The 26303-nt window shown below is 47.6% G+C and overlaps 1 protein-coding gene across 8 annotated transcripts in view; it reads right to left on the bottom strand.

The window, feature by feature from the left end:
• Nucleotides 1-13614: 13614 nt before the first annotated feature.
• RASAL2 (RAS protein activator like 2) overlaps nt 13615-26303 on the bottom strand; it is a 163600-nt gene continuing 150911 nt past the window's right edge. For 4 of the 8 annotated variants that reach the window (XM_041420222.1, XM_041420229.1, XM_041420223.1 and 1 more), the window contains 6 exons: nt 23994-24128; nt 22749-22951; nt 22230-22317; nt 20310-20340; nt 18383-18442; nt 13615-18281 (listed from right to left, as the gene is read on the bottom strand). In XM_041420222.1, coding sequence (XP_041276156.1) covers nt 18106-18281; nt 18383-18442; nt 20310-20340; nt 22230-22317; nt 22749-22951; nt 23994-24128 — 693 coding nt within the window. In that variant the 3' untranslated portion in view covers nt 13615-18105. Of the gene's footprint in view, nt 18443-20309; nt 20341-22229; nt 22318-22748; nt 22952-23993; nt 24129-26303 lie in introns of all 8 variants that reach the window. The other 4 variants (XM_041420225.1, XM_041420227.1, XM_041420228.1 and 1 more) reach the window with 3 other exon arrangements.

Below are 26303 nucleotides of genomic sequence, written 5' to 3'. Positions count from 1 at the left end.
ACTGTGTATCAGCCCAAGCTCTCCGTGCCACTACCACACCCTTGTTCTCACAGAGTATGTGAGTATTCCTCACATATTTATTTCAGAAAAAAAAAAGAAAAAAGTAAGAAATAGTGTTTTAAGACACTGGCTTGGGAAAATGACTCAAGAAATGACACCAATCCATGGCAGACAGCCCTGTGGAACTACAAACCCTCTGAGCCAAAATGTGAAAATGAAGATGACTCTTGAAATCCTCACAGAGAGACTGCCAGCACAGGAACACACAGACAACTCCTGTGAGTGCTTGGGGAGATCATCAGCAACCCATCAGGCCTGGAGCAATCCTGTGTGAGAAACCTCATCAGTTACGGGCACCTACTTGTGCTGCAGAGCCAGGACAAAGCATTTTCTTCTTGCTAAAAATATTTCCTTCCCCTCTTCAAAATGACAACAGCATAACTGCACCTGACCTATTTTTCGTCCTTATTCATTCTGTGGAAATCCTGTAAAATTGACACCTAATTTCCAGGTGCTGTTGCTTAGCTTCCTAAATTATTAATGAGTGTAATAATTATCCCTTTTCATCATCACCTGGGTCAGGGAATAGATGCAAAGATTACAATCACATCAGCATGCTCACATCTGAGCATTTTTATGGTATAGAAAGATCCCTCCACCAGTTTCAATCCATAAACTGTATTACACTTGCATTTGATACCATGGCCTAATGATACATTATGTTATATACAGGGGAAATAGGGACCAAAACCATGGATATCTCACTCCTTTAACGTGTTCAAGAGTGGTGCCAGCTGGAGCCAGAAGCTGTCAGGAGTGGGGGAGCACTGGGTGTGCTGGTTCTGACATGGGTTTACACAGAGGAAGTGAGGAGGAGAGAGGAGGTGGGACTGGTGATGGGCTCTGACAGGGAGCTACTGACTTACAGGAAAAGTTCAATGTATTGACAATGTCCAGAAGTACTTAAAAAGTGAAAACCAGCGATATTTCCACAGCTGTACCCTTACCTGCAGAGCTGTGTCAGCTTCTATTAGGATGTGGCCAACAGGGAGAGCTTTTCTGCTGGATTAGCTGTCCATTCTCCCGAGGCCAATGACAGACATCCTCATCTAGCACTTCTGGCTGAGCTGGCTCAAGATGTTCTGCTTCACAGGTGCCCATCAGCACCTGCCAGCTGGGAGCTACCCCCAGAAACCTGTGAGCACTCTCACAGTGTTTTACTGTGAGTTTTACTTCGGAAAAGGCTGGATGAGTGAGCTGTAACCACTTTCATCAGTGCTTTGAATCTCACCTGGAGCGGGGCAGGGCACAGTCTCTGCTGCTGGCACATAAAGGGGACTGCAGCCTCCAGCAGAGCCCTGACAAGCACAAGAGGAGAATAAGGTCTTCACTGGTTACAGCTGTTTGCTATGGGAATGTCTTCCACGGTCACAGCTGTTGGCAACGTGTCTTTTCATGGCCTGAACAAAATCGAGGTAACAAAAGCACAGCTGGTCACCAGTGGTAGATCTACATCTACACCTTCTCCTGGCACAGCTGACCCTCAGAGGACTAGAGCTTGGAGCCACAGCCCAGCTGCATTCTGCTCTGCCCACAGGGGATGATTTTGCTCTGAAGGCTGTAGGCACGGAGACATTCAGCCACCGTAGCTAGATTCAAAGGGATCACAAAATGGAGCTCCTAAGCACCAGGATACACACTTCGGGAAGCTGCTCCTCAAGGAGATGCAAGAACCAGCCACAGCGCCACCTCGGCTGGGCACCGGGCACCCTCCAGGACAGGGCAGAAGGCTCTTAAATAGTCCCCAACACGTGGCCAGCCGTCAGGAGATGAGGCTCTGCTCCGAGCCAGCTGTGGGAAAAGGGCAGGGAGAGGAGGGATCGGTGAGATAAGAGGAGTCTGGTTGCAGGTGGAAAACAGGGAGCTGGAGCCCGAGTAAGCAGGACGGGACAAAGAACAAAGAACGGGCACCAAGTCCCCGAGTAAGCAGGACGGGACAAAGAACGGGCACCAAGTGATCTAACAACCGCGTTCGCCCTCCCGCTGCTCGGCCCATCTGCTTGGAATTTGTTTTCAAAACAAGTCCTATTTTCCCTACGCCTGTCCAGATCCAAGCTCCCATCTTGTCCTTTAGAGACCCGGTGCTGTCACTCCAAATCATTTCGAACAGAAAAGCTGAATTGAGAAACAAAGAAAACTTATTGTTTAACATACACATTCTTCACCCCGATAAGTTCCTCTCAGCTGTGTTTTCCCTTCACTTATTCAGGTCAGAGCCTTTATTACAGGCACTCAGAGACAACGATGATTTCACATGACTGACCGTGCTACAAACTCATCACAAGTCCTGTTTGTGTGGAGATCCAAACAAGCGCACCCTGTTGGAGCACCCTCAGCCCGAAACGCATTCCCGGACCTCCCCTGGAGCGGAATGAGGTCACCGCGATAATGAGCGCTGCAAAGGGGGCTGCGACCAGCCCGAACCGCAGCTTTTCTCCGCCAACGCCAAGTTAGGAAAGGAACGGCACGAACTAAAAGGGCTTCAGCTCCACCCTGTGGTCGTGAGCAGCTTCCCAAACCATTCCTCTGTCCCTGCTCCGGGACCGGGAAGGGACACCACACGGGATTTTTAAGCTGAAGCACTGGACGCCTCTGTACGGGCACTGCCGTTTTACAGCTTGAGGTGTTCCCGACCACAGTGGAACACTGCGGTCTGTGCCTTCATAAGCTGGGGTTAGGCGTTACTCTGGGATTATATGCACCAGCCATCACCATCCTTTTTGGGATTTGTGAATTTTGAACATTTCACTCACCATCGGAACAGCCGGCTGGCTGTTCCGATGGTGAGTGAAGTGTTCAAAATTCACAAATGACCCCCTCGCTCCCTGCAGTGATTAGGATGTAAAACTCCTCTTTTCTAACTCCAGTTCCTGCCTTTTAACCACTTCTCATAGTTCTCTGATGAGACACTGCTTGCTGGTATAACTCTTGCAAACAACTTTTGTAATTGGGGATACTTTTAAGGAATGTTTTTCTTGCCCAAGTTTTCAAGAAGGGAATGGCTCTCTAAATGAAGTTGCAATTTTAATGACAGGAACCTTGAGAAATTCAAAGCAAGCTCCAGCTCTGTTGGTCGGCCAATAATTAAATAGTTCATGTCTGACCTAATTAATGCTCAAATACACATCAGCAACTTTCAGGCTCTAAGGCACAAATTTGTGACGAGTGAGGTTCAGGCAAATACTGTCTCTTCACCCACCACAAAACCCCCTCAGTATCCCTGTCATGCAGGATGCTTTGGGGTGGCACCGAAATGTCTCTGTGACTCTGAGGAGCAGGTCCTTGATTAGAGACTCAATTCCTGTGTAAAATGTTAGAGCCCTTTATTATAGTTCTCATCACTGCTCTGGTCCTTCCTACCTGCCCCAGGTGCTCTCTCAACTTTTCAGAAGGTGTGTTGTATTTTTACCTCTTTATTACCCCCATATTGTACTGATACTCACATATCAGGATCTTTACTGTGGTCTATTTACATTTCAAAGTGTTGAGCCTGTAGCATTTGTCTGTGAGTTTTGAGATTCTAATTAGATGCAGTGCCTCATTTTTAGCTAAATACTCAAAAACATATGCAAAAGTTAAGATATATTTTAACCAATGTGTGCTGCATGTAAGCAAAGCTGTGGGTTTTTTCCAGTCTGAAAAGCTTCCAAACCTATTCACTTCAAGCATTCCCTTGTGTGTTCTCTCTAACCTACATAGAGAGGCCCATATTTATTTTCATTTTAATAATATTTTCACCACAAAACTGGTTTGATATGTTTAGCGATCAAACTATATCACATTCATCAATTAAGGCTTGGAAATGATACACAAACAACATGAAAAAAAATGCAGCCATCTTTCCTCCTACGCAAAATCTAACTTGTAAAACCAGAATTTCATGGCATTTTATAGCAGCTATTTAATTTTTCAGCTCATCCCAGATCAAATTAGTTTTATATGCAGCAACAACTGTACAATGCATTGAGTACAGCACTGCAATGGTTTCACTTGCAGGAGGAAGGGAAGTAGCCAATGCTTGGAGGCTCTAGCACACACCTACCACTGCCAGTTTGGGAAGAGGAAGGAAGGTAAAGAAAAGGTGGATGCTTCTGTTCCATATGAATTCAGCAGGCATTTTATCACCAAACCCCTCAAAATCTGACCCCTCGTTAGCACAAATGCAATGCCAAGGGAGTCTGTGAACCCTCTGATTTGAAATAATGGGCTCCATCTGTGCCCATCTCCCCGCCTTTTGGGTAGTGCTGTTGGTGCTTTAGGAGATTCTTGTCAACTGAAAGTATTTTTATAGTGCATGAGTTTTGTTTTTATGGAAGGTAGCGGTTCCCCCCCCCAGGCTGTGTAGGTAAGACAAAATCTGCAAGAGATGTGACAATCAAATTTCTAAGAAAAAGGGTTCACTTTACAGCTAGAACAGCTATTATTTCAGTCTTCTCTTTGCTATGTCGTATAGCAAAGCAAGAAGATAAGTATTTTGGGGTTTGCCAAAGCACCTCGTTTCTGGCCTTTCATTAAATCTTTGGCCAAATACAGCCTGATGTATTTGGAGCTCCAAATACTGCTGTAGCACTCAGGGGAATTTTCAGGGAGAAAAAGGCATTTCAGAGCACCTCACCTTCCAAAAGATCACCACACCCACAGTTCATATTTTAATAAAGTTCTATCAGGTAGATTAAACCCTGGATAGAAACAAGCATCGAGCTGCCAAGCATTTAACTGTTAGACCACAACAAATGAGAAAAAAAATCTCTGGCTTCTACCAAAATCATGGGCTGAGGGGCAGAAATGCTTTGATATTTTTATGAAACATTAACCTTCAAACATAATTACCGCAGGCACTGAGGTTGCACCTGGAGGCTGCACTGTTGGGGAGAATTGCTGTAGAAGTGGCCTGCAGGGCAGGAACGTGGCAGGTAAACACAAGGAATGCCTGCACAGAGATAATGGGATACAGGGCAGCAGCAAGAGCATGGCTTCAGGGGATGGAAGTGCTGCCACTGACACTTTCCACATGCCAGCAGAGGTGATGGTGACTTGGTTGACATTGCATGAACAGTAATCTTTGAAAGCAGACACTCTGAAGCATGAAGCTGAGCTGGGGAGCATGAAACCAATGCTGTCCCTGCTAAAATCTTGTAATGCTGAAACCATTTTAATAGCAGAAAAAAGAATTGAGCTAGATTCACTCTGAACAGTTCTACATGTACATTCTACCTTGAGATCAGAGATAAAAGGAGCAGGTATTTCAGTCTTTGCAGGTTTTCCATCCCTATTTTGCAGATCCATGAGTTAAGGAAAAGGCATAAGCATCCAAAATCTGGTATGGCTACATGATCCTTATCTCCTGCCTGCATTACCTGGTGTCTGCAAAACGCAGTGACTGAGACTGTGTGCTGTACCTTCTGAAATTACAGTGAGGGGAGGGACAAGACAGGACTGAAAATCAGATTTTTGAATTTCTGGACCACTGCACTATTCAGTGCCAGCACACTTAGATGTGTATCAGGACAGTATCTAGCCCAGAGTGATTTCTTCTTCAAGCATCTGAGGTAGACTGATCTATTTGAATTCCCTGCACTTCTCCACTCGGTCTGACCTTTACAATCAGCTCAAAAGCATTCAGAAGTTGTATGCAAATGTAAAAGATGGAATTGTTGGAGCTCATTTCAGGGAATGCAAATAAGGGCATGGAAGGGGGCCAGGCCTGTTTGGGGTGTGATTTGCAGAAGCAATTGATGTGGAAGATCCCAGCATTAGCAGGCACAAGAGAAATGACACACAGCCAGTTTTGAAAGGCAGCAATTTCCAAGTTCCTCTTGGCCTTCCAATTTTTTCTCCCTGGGATGAGTTTTAGGGGGTGTGCCAGGGATGAAGGGTGCTGGCTCACACCACTTGCATTGCACCCTGGGCTGGTTTTTTGCCACTGTAAAGCAGAAGCAATGGGTTGACTTTAGTGTTTAGTGTCTCAGAGAGAACATTACCAAAACAGCTTCTCCAACAGCCCACTGAACCAAACATAAAGGGTTTTGCTCCCAACAGCCACAGCTGCGTGTCCCAGGATAGTGCAGGGATAGCACAGTATCACTTGGGATTTGCTTACATCATCTCACAAATCTGCGTGCTCTGATGGCTGTGATAAATTTGTGCTTTAAACCAGTCAGAGCTGAGCTGGGGGATTTTACAGCACTATTCCTGTCTGCCTCCAGCTCCACAGGGGGCTTGTCTGGCTCCAGAACCCGGAGAGAGGCACCAGCAGGAAACACAGGGAAGGAACATGTCTTACCTAACTTCTTGCCTCCACAATTCACAGCATACAGTCCAGACAATCCTGAGTTTTGCTTCTCTGTTGATTTTCTGTTCCTGGCAAATTGGGTGTCTGAAGAAGGAGAGAATACACCAAATTCCATAGTGGAAGTCATTGGTCATGGTGTTGTAGCTCAGCGTGAAGCCAAGGTAAGCCACACAAAGCCTCTGCTGGGACCATGGTATTAAAATCCTCACATGCAGATAAACTGCCTTCATTCAGGGCTGGCTCTGTCCTGCTTGCCTAGCACACATGTTGGATGGAGCCACAAAGGCCACTCCTCAGAGGATCCTGCCCTCTTGGAATAACACACTGAAATGTGCAATTAGCACCCTCCAAAATGTTTCCTGAGAAGATACAAAAGCGGAGTCTCTTTTTTAGCCCTGTTTGCAGTGAGCAAAGCATCCAGTCCATGTAACAGCAGTTCATTCTCCTCAGGATTTCTGTTGACACAGGAGAAATTAAAATCCCTGCTCTGTGTAACAAACTTCCATCCCAGCAAAGGAGATGCAAACTGGCTGGTGCTGCCATGGCTCTGGTCTGGTTTGCATGGCTACGTGTGGAACAGCCTTTCTGTGCCTGCTGTCTGTCTGGCTGATAGGCCAGGTGGGATTCCCTCATGCATTTCTGCACAGTGAATCACTAATTACTACATCCAAATCCAGTCACAGTATTATTACTGTACGTAGTTGTATAACTTGTCTGTCTGTGCTTTCAGCACTTTCCTTCCTTTTCCCACACCCAAACCCTGTTCTTTTTATTCCAGCCCATTCAGTTAGTTTTCCAAGATGCTCTGGTCCTCACATGTTTGAGGATAGCTCCCAAATTTGTATCCTCCACAGTCTTGTTAGCACATCCAGCTGTTTATCCTGAGGTCAAAATCAATAAATGCTAATCAGTACCACAGCTGAGATGGCCACCACCATACGTCTTCAGAAGGTTTTAAGCATATACCCATATAGAGTAACACCATACCGTATCAGACAGCTGCCAGCAGCTCCCTTCTTGTGCTGTAGCCCAACGTTTTATACCCCTCAGGTTCATGCAGTGCACCTGTGTGCCCTCTGCTCCCTTTGGTGGTTGCTCAGTGCCCCTGGGCACTCCAGGGCTCATTGCTGTCAGTGCTGCTCACCTGCTGCTCACAGCTGTGCCCAGCTGGGCCACAGCCCCACTTCCAATTACCACAAACTATGTACCTACAAATCAGTCTTGGAACTGCATTTTATGACAATTTACTGCCCTCCTTTCTGGACAGATTCTCTTACCTTCCAGTCTGGTAGTAATCTTCTGATCTTTACTTAAAGACAGCTTTCCATGTCTTACCCAGGATCTGTCCAAAGGTGAAGTAGCAAGATCTGCTGCATATCCCTCATGGGGAATGCCCCCAACTCCCAAACAGGAGATATTCCCTGTTACCTCTCCTCAGTCACAGAAACTTGAGGTTCTTTATTCACAGTCTCAATGCTTGATCTTTTTTGTTGGGGTGAGAATTTGCCATGGGAGAGTAGGTTCCATGGTGCAGAGCCTTCAGAAATACAAACATGGAGGCTACAGACTCAGGCATTGTCACTTCTTCCAGAATTAAGATCTGATTCCTTGAGAGCCCAGGTTCAGCACGAACCACAGCATTCTGTGGCAGCTGCCTGACAGCCCAAGAGAGATCCCTCACCATGGTGCCTAGCAGCCACCTTCCCCTGCACGAGGCCCTGCTGCTGCGATGGGCTGTCCTGCTCTCGGTGAGCTCAGACATGGGTTTCCAGCTCATCCCCATGGATACGAGCCAAGCTGTGATTATTGCTCTGTGTCCACTTCTCATGTCAGGTGTTTTATGTACATCAGTGCATTATTGCACAGCCATTAATCATTAGCTTACTTTTCCTAATAAATTTCACTTCTCTAAGAGAAATATTGCAGCCCATCCCTCTGGGTAGGAAGAAGAGATTTGTTTAGCTGGGCAGCACCTGCTTGGTCCTGCTTTTTATGTTCCTAGTACTTCAGTGGGACACGAATTAGAGGGCAGCATGAATGGGAATCTCCATGGACATTGTCACAGCAACAGATTTTGATGTGGTCTCAGAAATGTCTGGAGTTAGCAGGGATGGCCTAAGGCTTTCAGGAAAGATGAGCATTCTACTGACAGCCATTCCAAGTGGATTAAATTGCAAATGTTACTGAACCTGTTTGCTGATAAGGCTTGTAGCTCTCCCAGCATCTGCACAAGTGTATTTGCCCAAGATACTCCACATACTTGTTTTTCATGCTGATAAGGGAGCAGTGGTTAAGGAAACACTTGTAGCAATGAGTGTGTTAATGTCATGCCTGCGCAGGAATCATTTATCAAATTCATTCCAGACTCACTCCAGTAGAGGACCCTCTGATAGCTGTGACCCTTAGAAGCCAAACAGTGCAGCAGGAACGTGAGAAATGAGGAAAAAAACTGGGCATGAGTGTGGTATGTACTCACCCACCACTCACACAGCTATTAGAGAGACTAAAATGAAATTAAAAACTTGCAGGTTCCCTGTGGAGCCCTGGCAATGAAAATGCCAATCCCCACACAGAAGAACTACAGGTAGGTTGAAGTAATGATGCCAAAACTTTTGATTCACAGCGTTTTCTCCTTTCCCATGGGGAAAGCAGCCAGCCTGCCACCAACTGGGTTGGGCCAGATCCAAGTTAAGCAGATTCCAGGTCACTGGGCTCCTCCAGGTTTTCCATCAGCTGATAAAAGTGTCACCACTCTGATGAGCCCACCAGGATGGTCTCTTTATGATGATGCACCTTCAAATCCCTGATCAAAGTCAACTGCAGATGTTGTACTGAAAGGTGTAAAAACTTCATTGTCACTTTAAAATTTTCAAATAATTTAATTGCATCCTGCTTTGTGTCTCGGGGTGGGTTAGCAGCCAAAGTACCAGTGGTGATGCTCCAAAGACTGTGGGACAATAACCCCCCTTTTACCTTGTGTCAAAGAGTACAGTGAGCATATCTGGAGCAAAAATTACTTTTAATGTTTAGGACCAGGTCAGGTTAATATTTATTGCCCCAATCTAGAAGGGCATCTGTTGTTGGGGAGCATGAGCATGAGCCCAGGCCTGCCCCAGTGAGAGAATAAATCAGTACCAGCACAGTCCTGCACCTGGACAAACTGCAGGAAAGCTGCACAGAGCCAAATCACCAGGGAAACACCTGCCCAAATCTTCACATCCAGAACTCAGCCAAATACTTGGATCCTAAAATCATCCTGAAATCAGATGCCTGTGTATTTTTGACCCAAGGACTATCCAAGCTGCTCCCCGAGGACAAATCTGCCAAAGCAGCTCATTCCTGCCCCGCAGCATTGCGGCCATTCCTGCCCTGGGCTGAGGGCAGGGCAGCAGCTGTGCTCCCACCAGAGCTGGCTGACAGGACACCAGCCCCGGCCTGGGACCCACCCAGCTCCTCTGGGAGTGGAGTGGCTGCAGCTGGCAGTCAGGGGCCCAGCAGCTACCAGCTAATGAGGTCATTTTAGTAGTTTTGAAAGGCACTTGAAAAGCCACCGTCAGCACTATTGACAGTAAATCGTTCTTTTCCCCAGGATTTCTGATCTCTGGGATAACCACTGGTGCTTGCTGTGAACTGCCCAGGTGCCCCTGATAACCCTGAGTCTCTGTCCCTGGCCAGGGCAGGAGAAATCCTGCAGGCAAGTGGGAGCAGCAACTGGGGACAAGATACCAGCTCTCCAGAGCACATCACCACAGCAAACACGCTGAGGAAAAACCCCCAGACAGCAGCACACGGGCAGAGCTCTCACACCTGGGAGCCATGAGGGAGCAGAGCATCGCTGTGGTGAGCTGCAAGCAGGATGGAGGACACGGCTCCTTCAGCCTTTCCCTCTTCCCCCTTAGGCTGCACTTCCAGCAGCACACTTGTCAAGTCAGCAGTTGGGGCAGATGGACTTTCCATTTCAAGACCCTTGTTTTCCCAAAGCCACAATCTGGAATCTCCCCACAGGGAGAGTTTTACGGGCAGAGCTCTCACACCTGGGAGCCATGAGGGAGCAGAGCATCGCTGTGGTGAGCTGCAAGCAGGATGGAGGACACGGCTCCTTCAGCCTTTCCCTCTTCCCCCTTAGGCTGCACTTCCAGCAGCACACTTGTCAAGTCAGCAGTTGGGGCAGATGGACTTTCCATTTCAAGACCCTTCTTTTCCCAAAGCCACAATCTGGAATCGCCCCACAGGGAGAGTTTTCAAAAAAAAACCCCAAAACAAAAAAACCCAACAGAAAACTGGAATCTCCCCACAGGGAGAGTTTTCAAAAAAAACCCCAAAAACAAAAAAACCCAACAGAAAATAAAACAAAAGCCCAACAACAACAAAATCCACCAAAAAACAGCGACCAAAAAAAAAAAAAAAAAACAACAACCAAAACCAAAAAAATTCCAGCAAAAAACCCCAACAAAACCCCATGACAAAGAATATGTAGCTGAAGGAGAAACAATCTCCCTGCCCTTCAGTCAATCCCAGAAGAGATGGCAAGTATTTATCTGCTTTTTTAGCCTTACTGGTTGCTACAGCAATGACTTTCTAAATGCTCCCCAGTAGAGCACACATCCTGGCATGACAGGGAGCTGCCACTCAGCTTCCCAAAGAAAGAAAAATCTGAAAGGCTCTACGTAATCCCAATTATGACAATCTCTATCAGACCCAAGTTCTTCCGGCCTTCCTGATGCTAATAACCATCCAACAATATAAACCAAATTTTTGCAGTACCTTGTGGTACTGAGGAAAAGGGAAGTCAGTCCTCCACCAATCCTTCCCACCAGGGAAGTGCTGAGTCCTGGAGAAAGTCCTTTGAAAGTGCTGAGGGAAGCAGTGCACATGGAGCTGTCAACTCAGGAACAAAGCTTTGAGCTGTGAGACACAGGCTATGAACCACACGTGAGGTCCAAGGAAAAGGGATGTGTTGTATGTACAACTCTAACAAGCCCGAGTTGGTGGTGGTGGCAGCTTGGGTCTGGGAGTGTGGAACCTCAGCAGGACATGCCAAAAAGGATGTGTGCTCCCAGGCACTGCAGCTTACTGGGAGGCCAAAGGAAATTCTCTCACTGGTAAGAACTGTAATCCACCAGCATCTTTTCAAAGCCTTCAGAGAGCTGTTTTTTACTGGACATTCCTAGTTTGTGTCCCTGGTAAGGGCAGCTCCTCCTTTTAGAGACACTGCTGTCTCTGCAGGAGGATGTTCTGCAGAGCTCTGGAATGCTCAGGAAGCCACAGCCCTGGTGCCTGACAGGGCAGGGCAAGCTCTGTCCTCTGAGAGAGGAAGGGCAAATCCTCACAAAGCCCCTCCAACAGCAACAATCCATAGGGGAGTTTCAGGAAGGGTCCAGCATGGATGGTCCATGTCAGACCCTCGTGAAGGGAGGGAAGGGCTGAGTAACTGCATCCTGCAGTAACTGCATCCTGCAGCTCAGCTCTAACTCCTCCCCCCTCACTGCAGGCAGAACTTGCACCTTGCCATGCAGAGCAGGAACTGTTCCCACCATCTGCATCCTGCTGCCAGCAGAAGCCTGGACAGCAGAGAAATGGTGGTGAGAGATGTCACTCATCTCTGTGCAGGTCACTTTTCACTCTGAGTTAGATTCTGTCATCACTGTGTCATTCTTCACTGGGGTCAGGGCATTTGTCCCTTGTGATCCCCCTCCACTTGTGACACGATAGCCCTTTGGGTCACATTATGGCGTGAAAGCTGGGAAAACTGGGAGAGTGCTGGGAACATCCATCCCAAATGCCCGGCTCCTGGCAGCCACCATGGAATCTGCAATATTAGTACTAATTCCTTCCATTTCAGCCCAGGCTGCTTTGCTACTGAGCTGGGCTAAGGAGTGTCTTGAAAAGTGGGCTCAGGTCCACAGAACTCACATTTCCAATGGCATCAGCAGGATGGAGCTGAGTAAGGACAAGGAATTCATGCTGCTTGCAGGAAGAACAGACAGGTAGCCACGTTTCATGCCTACAACCAGGATATCTGATCTACCCCTACAGCAAAAAGCAGGAATTTAATACATCTTCTGGAGGCATGAGGATATTTAATCTGTGGGACCAGGAGAAAGGTGAAGGGCAGCAATGTGAGATGGGTCCTAGCAAGACCAAGGACTCTCTTCTCCTGACACTCATATCTCAGCGTAAGCAAATTGCTATTCCATCTGCTAATGGATCTAAGCAGCAGCTGTTGTTCAGTGTAAAGCAGCAGCACACATCCTTGGAAATCAGTCAAGGTTGTACACTTGCATCTTTCAGGCAGGAGGACTCATGGAGGGGAGCTTCTCCCAAGCAATTTCCCAAGGAAACTGCTAGAGTGACAGGACAGGCTCCAGAGCCCTGTGTGCTCTGTCCAGAGTGGCTGGAAATGGGAGAAGAATTTGCACATTCACATACAGCTTTACACAGTGGAGTAAAGTGGAATCCAAAGCCCTCTGCAGGACAGAACACCCGGGTTTGGGACAGAAAAGCCCACAGTTGCCCCAGTTGTTGCTGCATTATCCCAGTGCCATGCAGGGCTGGAACAGAGCACACGGGCAGGGCCAGCCCTGAGCACTGCCATGGGCATCCTTCAAACTATGGAGAAAGAATGATTCTGTGAAATGCAAACAGAGAGACTTTGCCAAAACACCCCCTTGAGTATGGATTTTACACTCAGTAAATTCACTGTGGAAGGTTTTCCCGTTCACTATACAGAAGATTTCATACATATATGATGAATAAATGTAACTGTCTTAGAATCCAGCATCTGATGTGAACCTGTAAATAATATCCCTCTGCACATCCGTGCCTCCAACTCTGCAGCTCTGGGCTGCTGTGTGAGAATGTGTAATTTAGGCATGGACTGAACAGGAAAACCGGGCTGATCACATTCACTGTTCTGGTGTGAGGGGAATAACCATGGTAATTAATACACGGGAACTCTCTTTTCAGCACTCAGTGAAAAACCCCCCGGCTAAAGGAAGCAGAGAGCAGTTCTCCCTGTCTCCACAGCTTGTCGCTCTCTCACTCCACAATGCCAGATATTTCCCAGCCTCAGGAGGCAGGAATTGATCCTGTTCCCCTCAGCCCCTGGTTTGCTCAGGCTGCTCCAAGCAAGAGCTGCTCTGTCCCAAACACTTTGTCCCAGTGGGAATTCCTTCTCCTCCACCCTCTGCATTTACACGAACACAACCCGAACACATAAAAGAGGGGGGCTTTAAATCAGCATAAATTTACAGAGTCCAAACTGTTTAAAGTTAAAGTTTATTTGTATTCTTTGTAGGAATATCAATAAAAGTCCTCAAATGTATCTGTATCTGTACATATTACAAGAACCTTCAAAAATTATTCACAGAACAAAAATAAATCTTCTTTAGAACAAACCCAGGCAATGAAATGCAGAAATGGATCTCAGAGACCAAACAGTCCAGTGCTACAAGCATAAAAATACGGCTTGAAAAACAAGTTTATTCCTTTTTAAAGGTGTACTTTGTTGAAATAAAAAATAAATTATTTAGAGCTATCACTGTAGAACAGTTCTGTGTAGTAACACTCTTATTAAGGCCCTTGAGACAGAAAATCTATTTTTGCAGGTAGGATTCCTGGCAGGCATGATCTGTAAGGACATGCTCACTCTCCTGGGAGTTAACTTACTGTGGAGAAGGAAACAATTAAAAACATCACCCTAAATTTAACCCTTTTTCCTCTGGCAGACCATGCCCACCGCTGATGGAAATGCACGTCATGGTTCAGCTGGGACAGGAATTGTTCTCCAGGAACAACACAGACATTTTTGCAGAATACAAGCAGAATTCATACACACAAGTAAGTATTGCTGACACATTCCATGGACATGGCTGTAAAACTCAGGGACTTCCAAGTTAAAAGCTGGTGGCTTTATGCAAGCATCAAAATATGAAATTAATATATAATGGGAGAAAAACTCACAGCCAAACCAAAACATGAATGCAAAATAAACCCCATTTCTTTCAAGATTTATTAGATGGATAAATAATTTATTAGGGGATACACCTTATACTCTCTAACTAGAAAATACACACATCCCTTTCCATGCTCCTGTAGATTCCCTGCCTGAGTTATGCCACTGGAGAGGAATGTGGCAAAATGTGTAGCTGTATGGATCTGTGCTTTTTAAAAAAGCTGCCCATTTTGGATACACCAGGGAAGTAACAGTTGGTAATTCCTAGATGTGAAATCTATTTCCCTTTAAAAAAAAAGAGGCCTGAATTCCTAGAGTTGCAAAGAACAGGGATTTACAGGATGCTGCCTAGGCCATGCTCCCTCTGTCCTCTCAGAGCCTGTCCCTTGTCACCCTGCTCACCTCACATGCTGCAGACACCACACACAACCTGCCAAGAGGCCACACACAAGAGGTTGCTCCATCTCCCTGCTGGCCTCAAGCTTTTCCTGAGCACTCAAGAAGCCCAGGTGGCTTTGAGGTTTGGAGAGAACCCTCCTAGAACGGTACCAACGTGGCCAGCACGGACTGAGACACCAAGATGGGGTGACTTTCCTGTTCTGTCTGAGGAACACAAGTGTTCCTCCTCCGTGCTATCCAATTTTTCCTGCACTACTTCACCTGTTGCCCAGTGAGAGCAGCAGCTCTAGCACAGCATTAGACACAGCCATCAGCCTTTGCTCAGAGTGTGAACACAAAGCCAGCTCCCCGTCACACATTGCACCATTTACTCCCTCAGAGCCCCGAGTCTAAACCCAAATGTGATCAGGCCCAGGCAGGGCTCCTGCTCCTGAACAGAGCATGGATTTTATCAGTCTGGACAAAATAGAAACTGGCATTTGCACAATTGTCAGCTTGAGGCAGCTGAAAGTTTTCTGGAAGGCCGCTTGGTAACAAACTAGGAGAGACAGCTGCCTGCAGGACTCAGGAGCAGTGTTCTGTGCTGCAGCAGATCAATTCCAGTCTCACAGCACTGACTCTGCAACCTTCACCCCGGGGTCCACAGGCAGCTCTGCCCTCGGTGGCAGAGCTAGAGGAGCACACCTGGCACCTAAGGGGAGAAGGTGGAAAAGCAGAGAAACAACCAGCCCAGCAACGAGCTGTGAGACCACAGAGAGGGGTCATGCTCTGAGAGAGCCACCGCTTTTTCCTACAAGCATTCTACAAGCTTGAGAAACACACAGGAGGAGGTACAGTACTGGAATGATGCACTACCAAAGACCTCACCAATATTGGGGCAGGGATTATTTCCCCTCTAAAAATCCAGGCTGAAATGCTGCCCCTATTGCAGAAACCAAAGTGGACACCTCAACATCAAACCACACAGGTCAGCCAGCGACCTCTGACATTACCAGAGCACTGGGGAGCTCTGGGGAAGGGTGTTTCCCAAAATAATGCTGGAATAGCTCTCCTAGAACACACCTGCTTCTGCCGTGTTCTGTGAGTGCAGCCCCAGGGGCGCTCCCTCACACCTCACTCACAGCACACCCACATCACCTGCACGGTGCCACAAGGGAGCAGTTCACGTGTCCATCCCAAAAGGGATGGCAACACGTTCCCCCATGCTACAGCTGTGCAATTACAGTACATGGCTACAGGGACACGCAGATCCCACAGAAAGAGCCCACAAAAAGGGGTTGTGTAAAAGAGGCCCTCACGTGACTGCTCAACACAAACTGGACAAGTTGCTACGGCTGCGATGCCTGAAGGGAGAAAGGAGAAACTCAAAGGCACGGTTTGAGGAATAAAATATCAGAGGTCAGCAAGGATCTAGAGCTGGAAGACGGTTTGGGAAAGTAACCACTGCTGAGCCAATGCAGAGCACAACCCCAGGTGTGTCAGTGCCAGCAGCACCGAGTCCTGGCCGAGCAGCCAGAGCAGCTCTGGTCCCAAAGAGCTGAGCATTAATCCCAAATGCCAGCTCGCTGCTGTGCTCCAGAAGGCCTGGCTAGGATTGATGCACACACATGCCACAGCACAGGGGTCTCTGCACTGATGCACAGAACACACGGGGGTGGTGATGGTAGCTTGAGCATCGTGACACCAGAGCACAAACACTGCTCTGCCACCTCCTGCATCAGCCACAGGGCTGGGATGAATTCATTTCCAAAAACCAGGCAAACGTGGCAACAGACACCAGGTTTGGGTCTTGGTATTGCCAATAATTCATGTGCAGGGAACTGGCTTAGACACTCCTGCATTTTTCATGAGACAATTCCACACTGAGAGGCCTCTCAAGGTTTTGTCTCAAATTGAAGTAAACTTTTCCAATTTCCACAACATCTGTGAATAGTTAATCACACTCGCTGTTATCAGTATGTTTCTGTAATTAACAATTTCAATCAATGCTGCAATACTTTCATTTACTGTGAGGGTTTAAGGGCTAGAAATGCACAGCAAAAGCTGGAAGTAAAAATTCACACTTGACTGCAGAATATGATATTAAAAAAAAACAAAACCACCCAGCCCTCTCTCAGATTAAATATTGTGGCATTTGATGAAATCATGAGAATTGACAATACCAAGCCATTTACTGTTCGTCTGCTTCAGGCTGTGAATGTCACTGTCTCCCAGAAGGTCACTTTGGAGCGATATCCCATTCACACACAGTCTGGAATCATGCTTCTATGAAACACAACTGAAAGGAACTGGAGACAAAAACTTAGTCAAAACTCTTGAAAAAACTGCAGTATCCCTTTAAGTTATCCAGAAAAAGGAAAATTTCAGCAGAAATGGAAGATCTTTCAACAAAAGTGAAGAAAGCACCTTTCATTGGAACTACGCTGGCTAAGCAAGTGGCTGAAATAGTGAAAATAAGCAAGCATTAAAATACAGAAATCCTCTAGAAAAAGGGACTTTTGCATATGGAATTTCCTGTGCTGGGCATGGGCATCCTTTGGTTAGCCCTTTCCCAAGAGGATTAACCTGACAGGGCCTCAGGGAGAGCAGAGAGGGAGTTCAGGGTGCCTCTGCAGCGGGCGTACAGCGGGCATCGGCTAGAAATCGTCTAAAAAGTATTTACAGGTCTGTAAATCCTCCAAACAGAAGAAAATATAAAACTGCATCAGAACTGGGGTACAAAAGAAAGAATCCTACCACAAAATCCTGCAAATTCCCTCTGTCTTACAGGAAGCCTGACTGTGCAAATTCCAGGAATCCAGCTTGCTGCTCCCACTTCGTACCTTCTTCAGAAAGACTGTTTTATGACAGAGTCCTATCAGAAGTAGGTACAGGACACAGCAAGAGCCAGTTCTCTTGCTAAAACGTTTGCTATCAAGTTTGCATTCAGCTAAAGACCAGCTGGGGAAGAGGGGAATAAACCCAGCTGGTGAGTTTTCCTATGGAATTCATTTCACTCCATTCATGTCCTTTGATCAGCCAGTTGCTGCCTCGGGTCACCCGCTGCTCACGTCTCTCAGCCACAACACACACACACACACACCCCCCTCTTCCTCCTCCCAGGACTGCAGTGCTTTCAACAAGAGAAAAACAACAACAACAACAACAACAATAACAACAACAACATAATAATAATAATAATAATTAAAAAAATAGCAATAATTAAAAAATCTACAGTATTCACTTCCTTTTGGTATATTACAGTGGCATTTTCTGTACACAACCCAAGAGCTCCCTCTATTTACACAGTGATCCACAAGGACTTATTCCGGTTCTCCTGGCCCCGAGTGGGGAATTAAAGCCCACCCTTCGGAGCTGCTTCTTCAACTTTATTGAACGTACAATACTATCTTAAAACAATTTAAAATACAATTTTAAAATACAACTCTAAAACAATTTTAGAACAATCTTCAAACAATACAATCTTCAAACAATACAATTTTCCTTTTACAGAAGAACTATGTGCAACAATCAGTGATGGTGAGGGGTCTTGGCTCTGCTCCGTCTCGCTCTTCCACGGAGGTGGCCGGCCAGCACCTGCAGAATTAGAAACTGCTGTTCTTAAATTCACCATTCTCCGTGATGGAAAGCTTGGGAGGGTTGCCATTCCGGACGTGCATGGTGTAGCGCTCCTTTACCTGCGTCAGGGCACTCATCAGGCGCGTGTTGGCCGAGTCCAGGAACACGATCCGCTTCTCCTGCAAAGACACCCCAGAGCGTCAGAGCTGCCGCGCGCCCGCGCTGGGAGCGGCCTGGGCTCTGGGCACGGGCAGCTGGGCCAGCGTTCCCTGAGATGGGCTGTCTGCCTCTTTCTGTTTTCGGGGTGCACGGGCTCCTCTGCGGCCGCTCCGGCCCTCCGGGGCTGTTTGTGCGACGAATCCGAGTTACAGAGGGGAATGGATCCAGGCACGGAGGCTCCACTCAGCCAGGCAGGGTTTTGCCACAGGGGAGTGGGAGGGGGTCGGTGTTAATAACAATGGTAGCCAATTTCCATATTACGTTTTAGAAGTACGTTAGAAAAACAGAAACAGGCAGCAGAAAATAAAGTGGTGGGGGGTTTCATCTGGCAGAGAAAAGTGCAAGTGGTATCTGCCGACCATTGTCTCTGTGCTTTGGATGGAGTGTGCTCAGAGTAAACTCATGGGATGCTTGAAATAAATAAATAAACAATAATAAAAAAAAAGCAGATAATGGCAGCCTGCGGTGACGGTGCAACAGCAACACAGAGAAGCAGCAGCCAAAGCTAACGCTGAGGGTTACCGGAGGTGAGGGGAGAGGGCACTGTGGGTGGAGGGGAGATGCCATCGACAGAACACAAAGAACAAACATGGAACACGCTGCTCCTAGACCCATTCCAGCTCGGGGGGCTCCCAGGCTCCACGAATGCACGTGCCTGGTTGATTGTCCTTGCACGGAACGTGCCAGACTCCACTCGGAGCAGACACTCAGGGATGTGTGCTGCTCAGTTGACATAACCCATCACCAGACCCAGCCTGCTAACAGTGGGACACAGCACTGGAGGGGCAAGCCAGGGAGTTGTTGGCATAATCAGAGATGACAATTTCCATCTTTCCCCAAAAAAAGTAATAATAACACAGCTGCAGAAAGCAGTGCTAGAGATAGCAGGAAGGTAACTGTGCTCTCCGTGCCACCAGCTGATTGGCTTTTGTTCTTTGAGAAGGGAAAATGTCTAATTTGCTCAACCAAAACAAGTTGCACGTGGGAACTCTTTCCAGTCCAGCCCATTGAGAAACAAAATGGAGGGAAAAACAGTGCATGGAAGGCATAAACATTAAGGATCAGTTCAGACACACTGCTCAGGAGACTCACGTGCCACCACAGCCCCTTGGGATTCGGATCCCAGCACATCAGTGCGTGCCACAGCACTCATCAGCCATGTCTGCTTTTCTCAGCAGGCTCCCCCCCAGGGCTGAGTGCTCGGGTGCAAAAACAAAGCAGAATTTAAGTCCTGCTTCTATTACAGCCCTCAAGATCCTGAGCTCTGTGTAGAGCCAACAGAGGAAGAGGAGGCACGAGGCACAAGGCCTGCCTTAGCCTTCATCCCAGTGCAGCTGATGGGAGCAGGGAGAACATGGAGCTGAGGAGTTACAGGTCTCTCCTCCAATGCTGAAATGAGCCCTGCAGAACACAACTGCCTCAGAAGGAATGTGCTCCTCAGCCAGGCAAAGCTCCTAGTGTGACTGTATTTCACCTGGAACATACAATTTAAAATGAAAATTTTCCTTCTGAAACTTTTCCTGAAAAATTTTTAAAAAATCTTTCCAAAGAGTTGAGAACGAAGGGCTGGGTGTTTCCAGACACTGCTGAGCACTCACTGAACCAGTCTGCAAAACAGCTGGAAATCCACACTTGGAAAATCAATCTTAAAAGCACAAGCTGGGTGAGTAGAGGCATCTTCTCACTGAAAGGAAAATTGGATCTACCAGGCACGTCTCTAACACGCTCAGGGCACAGGGAGCAGGAGGAGCTGGAATGGGTAGGAGGTCAGTGTGCTGGGCCAGGACTGGGTACTGCTCAGCTAGAGAACTGATTGGGTTTACTTGCCTGTTGGAATTATCTCATCCCCATTTATGACCTGTAATTTAACACAGCGGAGATGTCACTTGCAATAGCAACCGGGCCAGTTCTCTTTGCAGCTGCGCCGCTCCGAGGAGAGAGTCTGGCCAGACCTATCCCTGCTCGGGCTCCAGAGCCAGGAGAACAGCTCGTGTCTGTGCCTGGGGGCAGTGCTGGGAGCTGCACTGCACCCCTCAGACCATCCCAGACTGGTGTCCCTAAGCACAGGATCCCAGGTCACTGCTGCTCCTGGCAGCCTTTAACTCTTCAGCTGGGCACGACGAGCTGGGTTCCCACCCCTCTCGATGAATCTCACACAAAAAAACACCTTTCCCTTTCTAGCCACTGAAGGAATCAGACTAAATAAAATCTTCCAAGCACGACTTCAAGGCATTGCTACAGAGCCCAGCAGACACCTGGGCTCCCCTGGTGAGTCTGCTCTGAATCTTTCACCAGTTTCCTCCTCTGCTCAGGTACTCGAGGAAGGACAGTGACAGAGCACTTCCCCCATGCACTGCCTGACAGTGAAGCAGTTGAGGTTTGCCAGTGACCTTGCTTGACCAAGAAAAAGAGAAATCACTAATACTGCTGTTTTGCTCCGTTTTTTCACTGGTTTCCACCACAGGTGATAAATGCTGCATCACTTGATGTAGTGTGACCGAGGACTACACCCTTCCAGCCCTGAGTTTGAAGGTCTCACAGGTCAGCAGTGGTCCCCTCTGCCAGCTGGTGACACTGGGATCACAATGGTCCATGCTCCTCCTTGCTAGCCCATAACCAACACCAAGGCTGAAAGCCTCCTGGCACGCATAGGTAACAGGCAAGTTTCTTACTCAGTCACAATCTCTCCCCTCCAAAAATCACTTTGCATGTTTACCCAGTGCCCTTCCACCTTGGGGCAGATGAAAAACACATCCACCCATTTCAGAATCCAGGCTGCTGCCTGGATGAGCTGCCATTCCATGCCTGTAACAGTGATATGTCCTGACTGTGCCTATCTCCAAAAAACACTGCTCTTTGCTGCTTTATATCTTCCCTACAGTTCCACATAAGTTCAAGTATTTCTAACACCCCATGTTAGAGCTATGTTCAGCGGAGACTTCCACCACCACTCTCTGTGTAGGAAATAACTTAGGTTATTCCTGAAAAAATTATTAAAGGAAGTTTCCACGTGGAACTACTGAAAAGCCCAGAAGCAGGAAAGAGACCCTCCAAATGCAAATACCACAAATGTAACATGGCAGGCAGATACAAACCAGTCCCAGGTTCTGTTGTAGGATCAGCACAGGTACAGAGGAAAAGCTGGAATGACCCCACAGGATACACCCACATGCACTTCCCACTGGGCTCCCCTCCCCACAGCTGCCCAGGGTGACCGAGACGGGAGCTGCAGATTTGTGGGAAATGGGCATTTCCCCAGGACTGCCGGGGACAGCCAGTGGGGTGAAATGCCACATGTGACATTCCCAGGACAATGCTCCATTGCAGCATTCTCTTTCCTGGACTCCACTGTCCAAAGCCATGCTGTTGCTGGCACAGCTGAGATGCATGCACATGGCAGCTAATCTATGCTGGGGTGAGGCACAGCTTTCCCAGAGGTGCCAGGCCCACATGTGGAACAACATCTACACAATGCACTGCTATTCCTTTACTCCCTTGGGATCTCACAAAGCAGCAAAGGTTTTGGAGATGTGATCAGTCCTGGGATTTGGTGCCAGACTGCCTCAAAGCCCAGGTCAGACAGTATTAAATAAAGCCCAAAGTTGTCTCCCAGAGGCAATAAGTGACACATGTCACACTGAGGGCTGGTATGGCTTGGAAAGTAGAGAACAGTGCTGGGGCAGGAGAGAGGGGCCAAGAAGAAGATTCTACACACAGGTTCTGGGAGATCCCGAGCTCTTTACCTACCTGTGCATCGATGATTTTCTGCTTTGCATCAATGACTGCTTGCATGTCAGCGTGATCCTTTTTCAGCTCCTCTTCAACAGCCATGAGTCTGATGAGCAATGAGAGGGATAAATTAGCACAGTTTAATATTATTCCCAAGTGTTTCAGGTACTCTGGCCTGTTGGTTTGACTTCTCTGCTTTTCCTGGCTCTCCAAGAAAAGAATTCTGCTGCTCTCAGCAAAATTTTTATCTCCATCTGGCACTCCCAGTTGCCCAACGTTGTTATTTTCAGAACGGACATTGCCAAAAATGCCACTGCTCTTCAAAACTTAATTTCATGTACAGATTCCAAACAACAAAAATAAAAACCTAGACTCCTAGGTAGAGACCTAAGGTAAAAATTCTTAAGTATTTTCTTTTACCTTCCTGACAATCTCATGCAAGTTTCCACACCTGCATCCCCATTTCTTCAGGTCTAAGGATGGAGCTGCCACTTGTCTCGTTTGGAGAACCCAATCCCGAGCATTCCAAAGCCTCACCTGCTGATGATACTTTTCATCTGGCTGTCCTTCTCCTCCTGCTGCCTGCGCAGCCTGTCCTCACTGCCTTCCAGTCGGGATTTGTAGTCTGTGAGCAGCTTCTGCATCTGCTGCTCCTGCACCAGGAGCCGCCGCTCGTACTCCTCCAGCCGGCGGCTGGACACGCGCAGGCGCTCCTTCAGCTTGGCGATCTCCTGCTCGTACTGGGCGTGCCAGGGAGGCAGCAGGGAATCAGGGGCAAAGGAGAAAAAAGAAGAGATCAGATCCTGATAATGCTCTGCTGCTCTTTAGGGGAGTGTTGGGGTTTTTTTTTTTAGGGAAAAATAAGCTGGTTGAAGTAAAGGAAGTGAGAAGCCAACACAGGGGCGACCATAGAGAAGGAGCATCCAGCTGCTCCCATGCTGTGGGGTATCACTCTGCAGCACAATTCCAGCAGTCAGAGGGCTCTGACATGGCTCCTCAGCCCTGACTGGCCACATCCTTCCTTGCTTCAGACTCCAGCAGTTCTCAGGCAGATGCTGCTAACAGTTCTCAACTGCAGAAATGGCCTGGGCTGCCCAAACTTACAAACCCAGACCTGTGTAGGACCCAAATAACTCACTCTTCAGGACCTAATCAATCAGGGCAGGTCAGAGCAAACCAGTCACTGCAAACCAGAGCCTTACTTGGCTGAGCTTTTGTTCTTCCTGCCTCTCTGGGCAATCACTTCTGCAATAGTGCCATGCATCTCAATATATTGCTTTGTTTTGGGTTCATTCCTCTTTCCTAACAATTCTATGTTTCTGCTTCTTTGTTCATTAAATGTTCTCCTCACTCCCTGCCTTCTCAAAATACCAGACCTCTTACACAACTTCATCCCCACAGCAACAAATAGCTGTGAGTGTATTTGGAAAAATGGGATTTACTCCTGAAAAAAAACATACACTTTCAAAAACAGAACATGCAGATTTCTGTGCAGCTCAGAAACCTTGCAGTACCTGGGTGACAGGCATTTGCCTTAGTAGAAGCCCAAGACAAAATCTGACTGCTGCTACTGATGAAAGCTGAGCTGCAGCCCTGCACAGTCCCAGTGCATGTCCTGAGCTATGCTCAGTGGGGTTAACAATCCTGATTTACTTTACTTGCAGAGTTAGTGATCACTATAACCAATATAACCTGCTTGAGAATGTGTGATGCAGTGACAGCAGGGCCTGAAAGTCCCTCTGAACTCGCTGTGGGGTGCAGAGCACTCAGAATCAAATCTACCTTTTCAGCATGCTTGACTTCGTCCAGGTTCTGAGTCATGTCCTTCTTGGTGTCCTCGTACTGGCCGTTGTTGAACACCCACGCCGCCGTCCTCTCCACTGGGGACAGCGTGGCCGAGTCCACTGGTGACTGCACCTGGGACAGAGACCCTGGGTGTGAGCATCCACCAGACAAACTGCACACAAACCAGCTCTGACATCCAGTTCAGCTGGAGGAGAAAGATACCCATGGATCTGGCAGCCTCAAAGGATTCCCAGAAGGTCTCCTGCAGGGATACTCCATCCTGCCTTGACTTTGGACCCACAGCACCTACCTGAATCCCTCCAAAACCAATCCACTTTAGAAACTTCTCTTCCTCTCCAAGTGAGCTTCTCTCTGAAAAAGTTCTTGTTTCCCAAGCCCGTTCACATCCACCTCTTCCCTTTGCCACACTGTCAGCAAGGCTTTCTCACCCTGCCACCTCTTGCACAGAGAACTCACAGTGACAACGCTCTGCTCGCAGCGTGCTCAGGTGAGACAGGCTGGTTTCCCTGGAGTGCTGAGGAGCTGAACTTGGGAGCAGCTTCCTCAGCCAGGCTGGGACAGACTACAGTGGAGCATGGGACTGCACAGCCTGGCAGGACTTGATGTGGCAGGGAGGTGTGACATGATCCCAGCAGTGCCTGCCAGGTTTGGATGGTCCATTGCAGCATAGCTGCCCCACCAGGGCCAGATGTACTGACTGGGAGAAATGTCCAGCCTCTTTGGAGGCTCTCTCTCTCCTCTTCAAGGGAATCCAAAAAGAGAGCCAAGAAAAGAGACAAGAAACTCTCTGCCTGGCTGGGGAAAACATGGCTTGCTATAAATTCCAAGCAATTTTCACGGACAAAGACAAGTTTATAAGCGCAGGAATTAGCATAATTACTCCTGAAAGAGCAACATTGTTTATGTTTTTGAGAAATGAAAAAGATCAACTTCTCTCCAACTGCAGCTTCTTTTTGTGCCCAGGCAGATCTTCAGCTCCCTGCCTGGCCCAGTGGTGCACCCACGTGCACTGTGCTCCCTGGCTGGAGCTCCTTAAGTCCCAGTCTCAGCCAGGAGCTTTCCATGGGGGAAGAACAGCTTCTTTAGGAGCCAGGGATCATGTCACCCTCCTGCTCAGGAAAGGCAGGGCTGGATCTGCTCCCACAGCTCAGCTGTCCTGAGCAGCCATGGACACTCCAGCATGGGAAGAAGCCTCAGCAGAAGTGTAAAGGCAAAGAAAAGGCATAGGAATTAGGCAAAAATCCTTGGATTTAAGCAAAGGCCTTTTGCATAGAGGGAAGTCTTCACACACAAGAAAGCTAACAGCCCCTTAGGTGTGGTGTGGCAGCCTAGCAAAGCTCATTAAGTCAGATTTTTTTAAATGGCATTTGCTGTCAGGCAGCCAGAGCAAGGGAGACCATGGACCATGCATGGCTGTGAATGGCTGGAGAAATCAGGAACAGGACGGATGAACACTGTCACCAGCCACTGGAGCTCCAGGGGACTCACACAGCAGAAAGGTGACTATAAAGGACATCCCCAGCCTGCACCAGGCTGCTGAGCAGCAGCAAACCTGGCCAAACAAGCTTCCAAGTGTAGGACAGAACATTTCCAGCAGCCAAATTGTGGAAGCTGTCAAAGACCAAGCGGATGGCAAGTCACACATGCTAATGGGTTACAAGTTATTCTCCAATAAAGGGCAAAAAAAGAATTAATCTGCTAGGATCATGTACTAATTCCCCTCTTTGCCTCTCTTCCAGAGGAACACACTGACATTTCTGTTCCCACCTACCTCCTAAATGGAAATGGAAGGCAAAAAGTGACCTCTCCCAGCAAACAAAGGGCCCAGCTCTATATTCAGAAACAAATGGGACTTGTAGAGAACAGAGTCTAATAATTATAACACCCACAAAACATGCCTAGAAAGAACATGCCCAGAAAGAACATGCCCAACTTCTCTTTTCTCTTTCTCTTTTTAAAACAAGAACAGAATTCCAGAACAAGATTTGCAATTAAAAGGATGCAATGGAATTTGCCTTGAAAAAAATGTTGGCCACTCGATTTGGCACCATTCAAAGATGTTGTTCATGGGTGTGGGGAAGGAGAGAACAAATTGATTTCTCTGAATAAAGCAGGAGCAAGTACTCTAATGAATCCAGTGGAAACAATTAGTATAGAAAGTACAGTGGGAAAACAAATGGATGCACATCCCCTTCACATTATCCTTCTTACTGGCTTACAATGTGCCACCAGAACCACACAAGGTCTGGTTTTATTTCACAAAAAACCCTTCACCAAGCCATGCCC

This window comes from Onychostruthus taczanowskii, unplaced genomic scaffold, assembly GCF_017590055.1.
Source record: "Onychostruthus taczanowskii isolate IOZ18803 unplaced genomic scaffold, ASM1759005v1 scaffold63, whole genome shotgun sequence".
In the NCBI taxonomy this organism is placed as follows: Eukaryota; Metazoa; Chordata; class Aves; order Passeriformes; family Passeridae; genus Onychostruthus; species Onychostruthus taczanowskii.
Note: the sequence above shows the minus strand (reverse complement) of the source record. Positions and strands in the feature narration are given on the sequence as shown.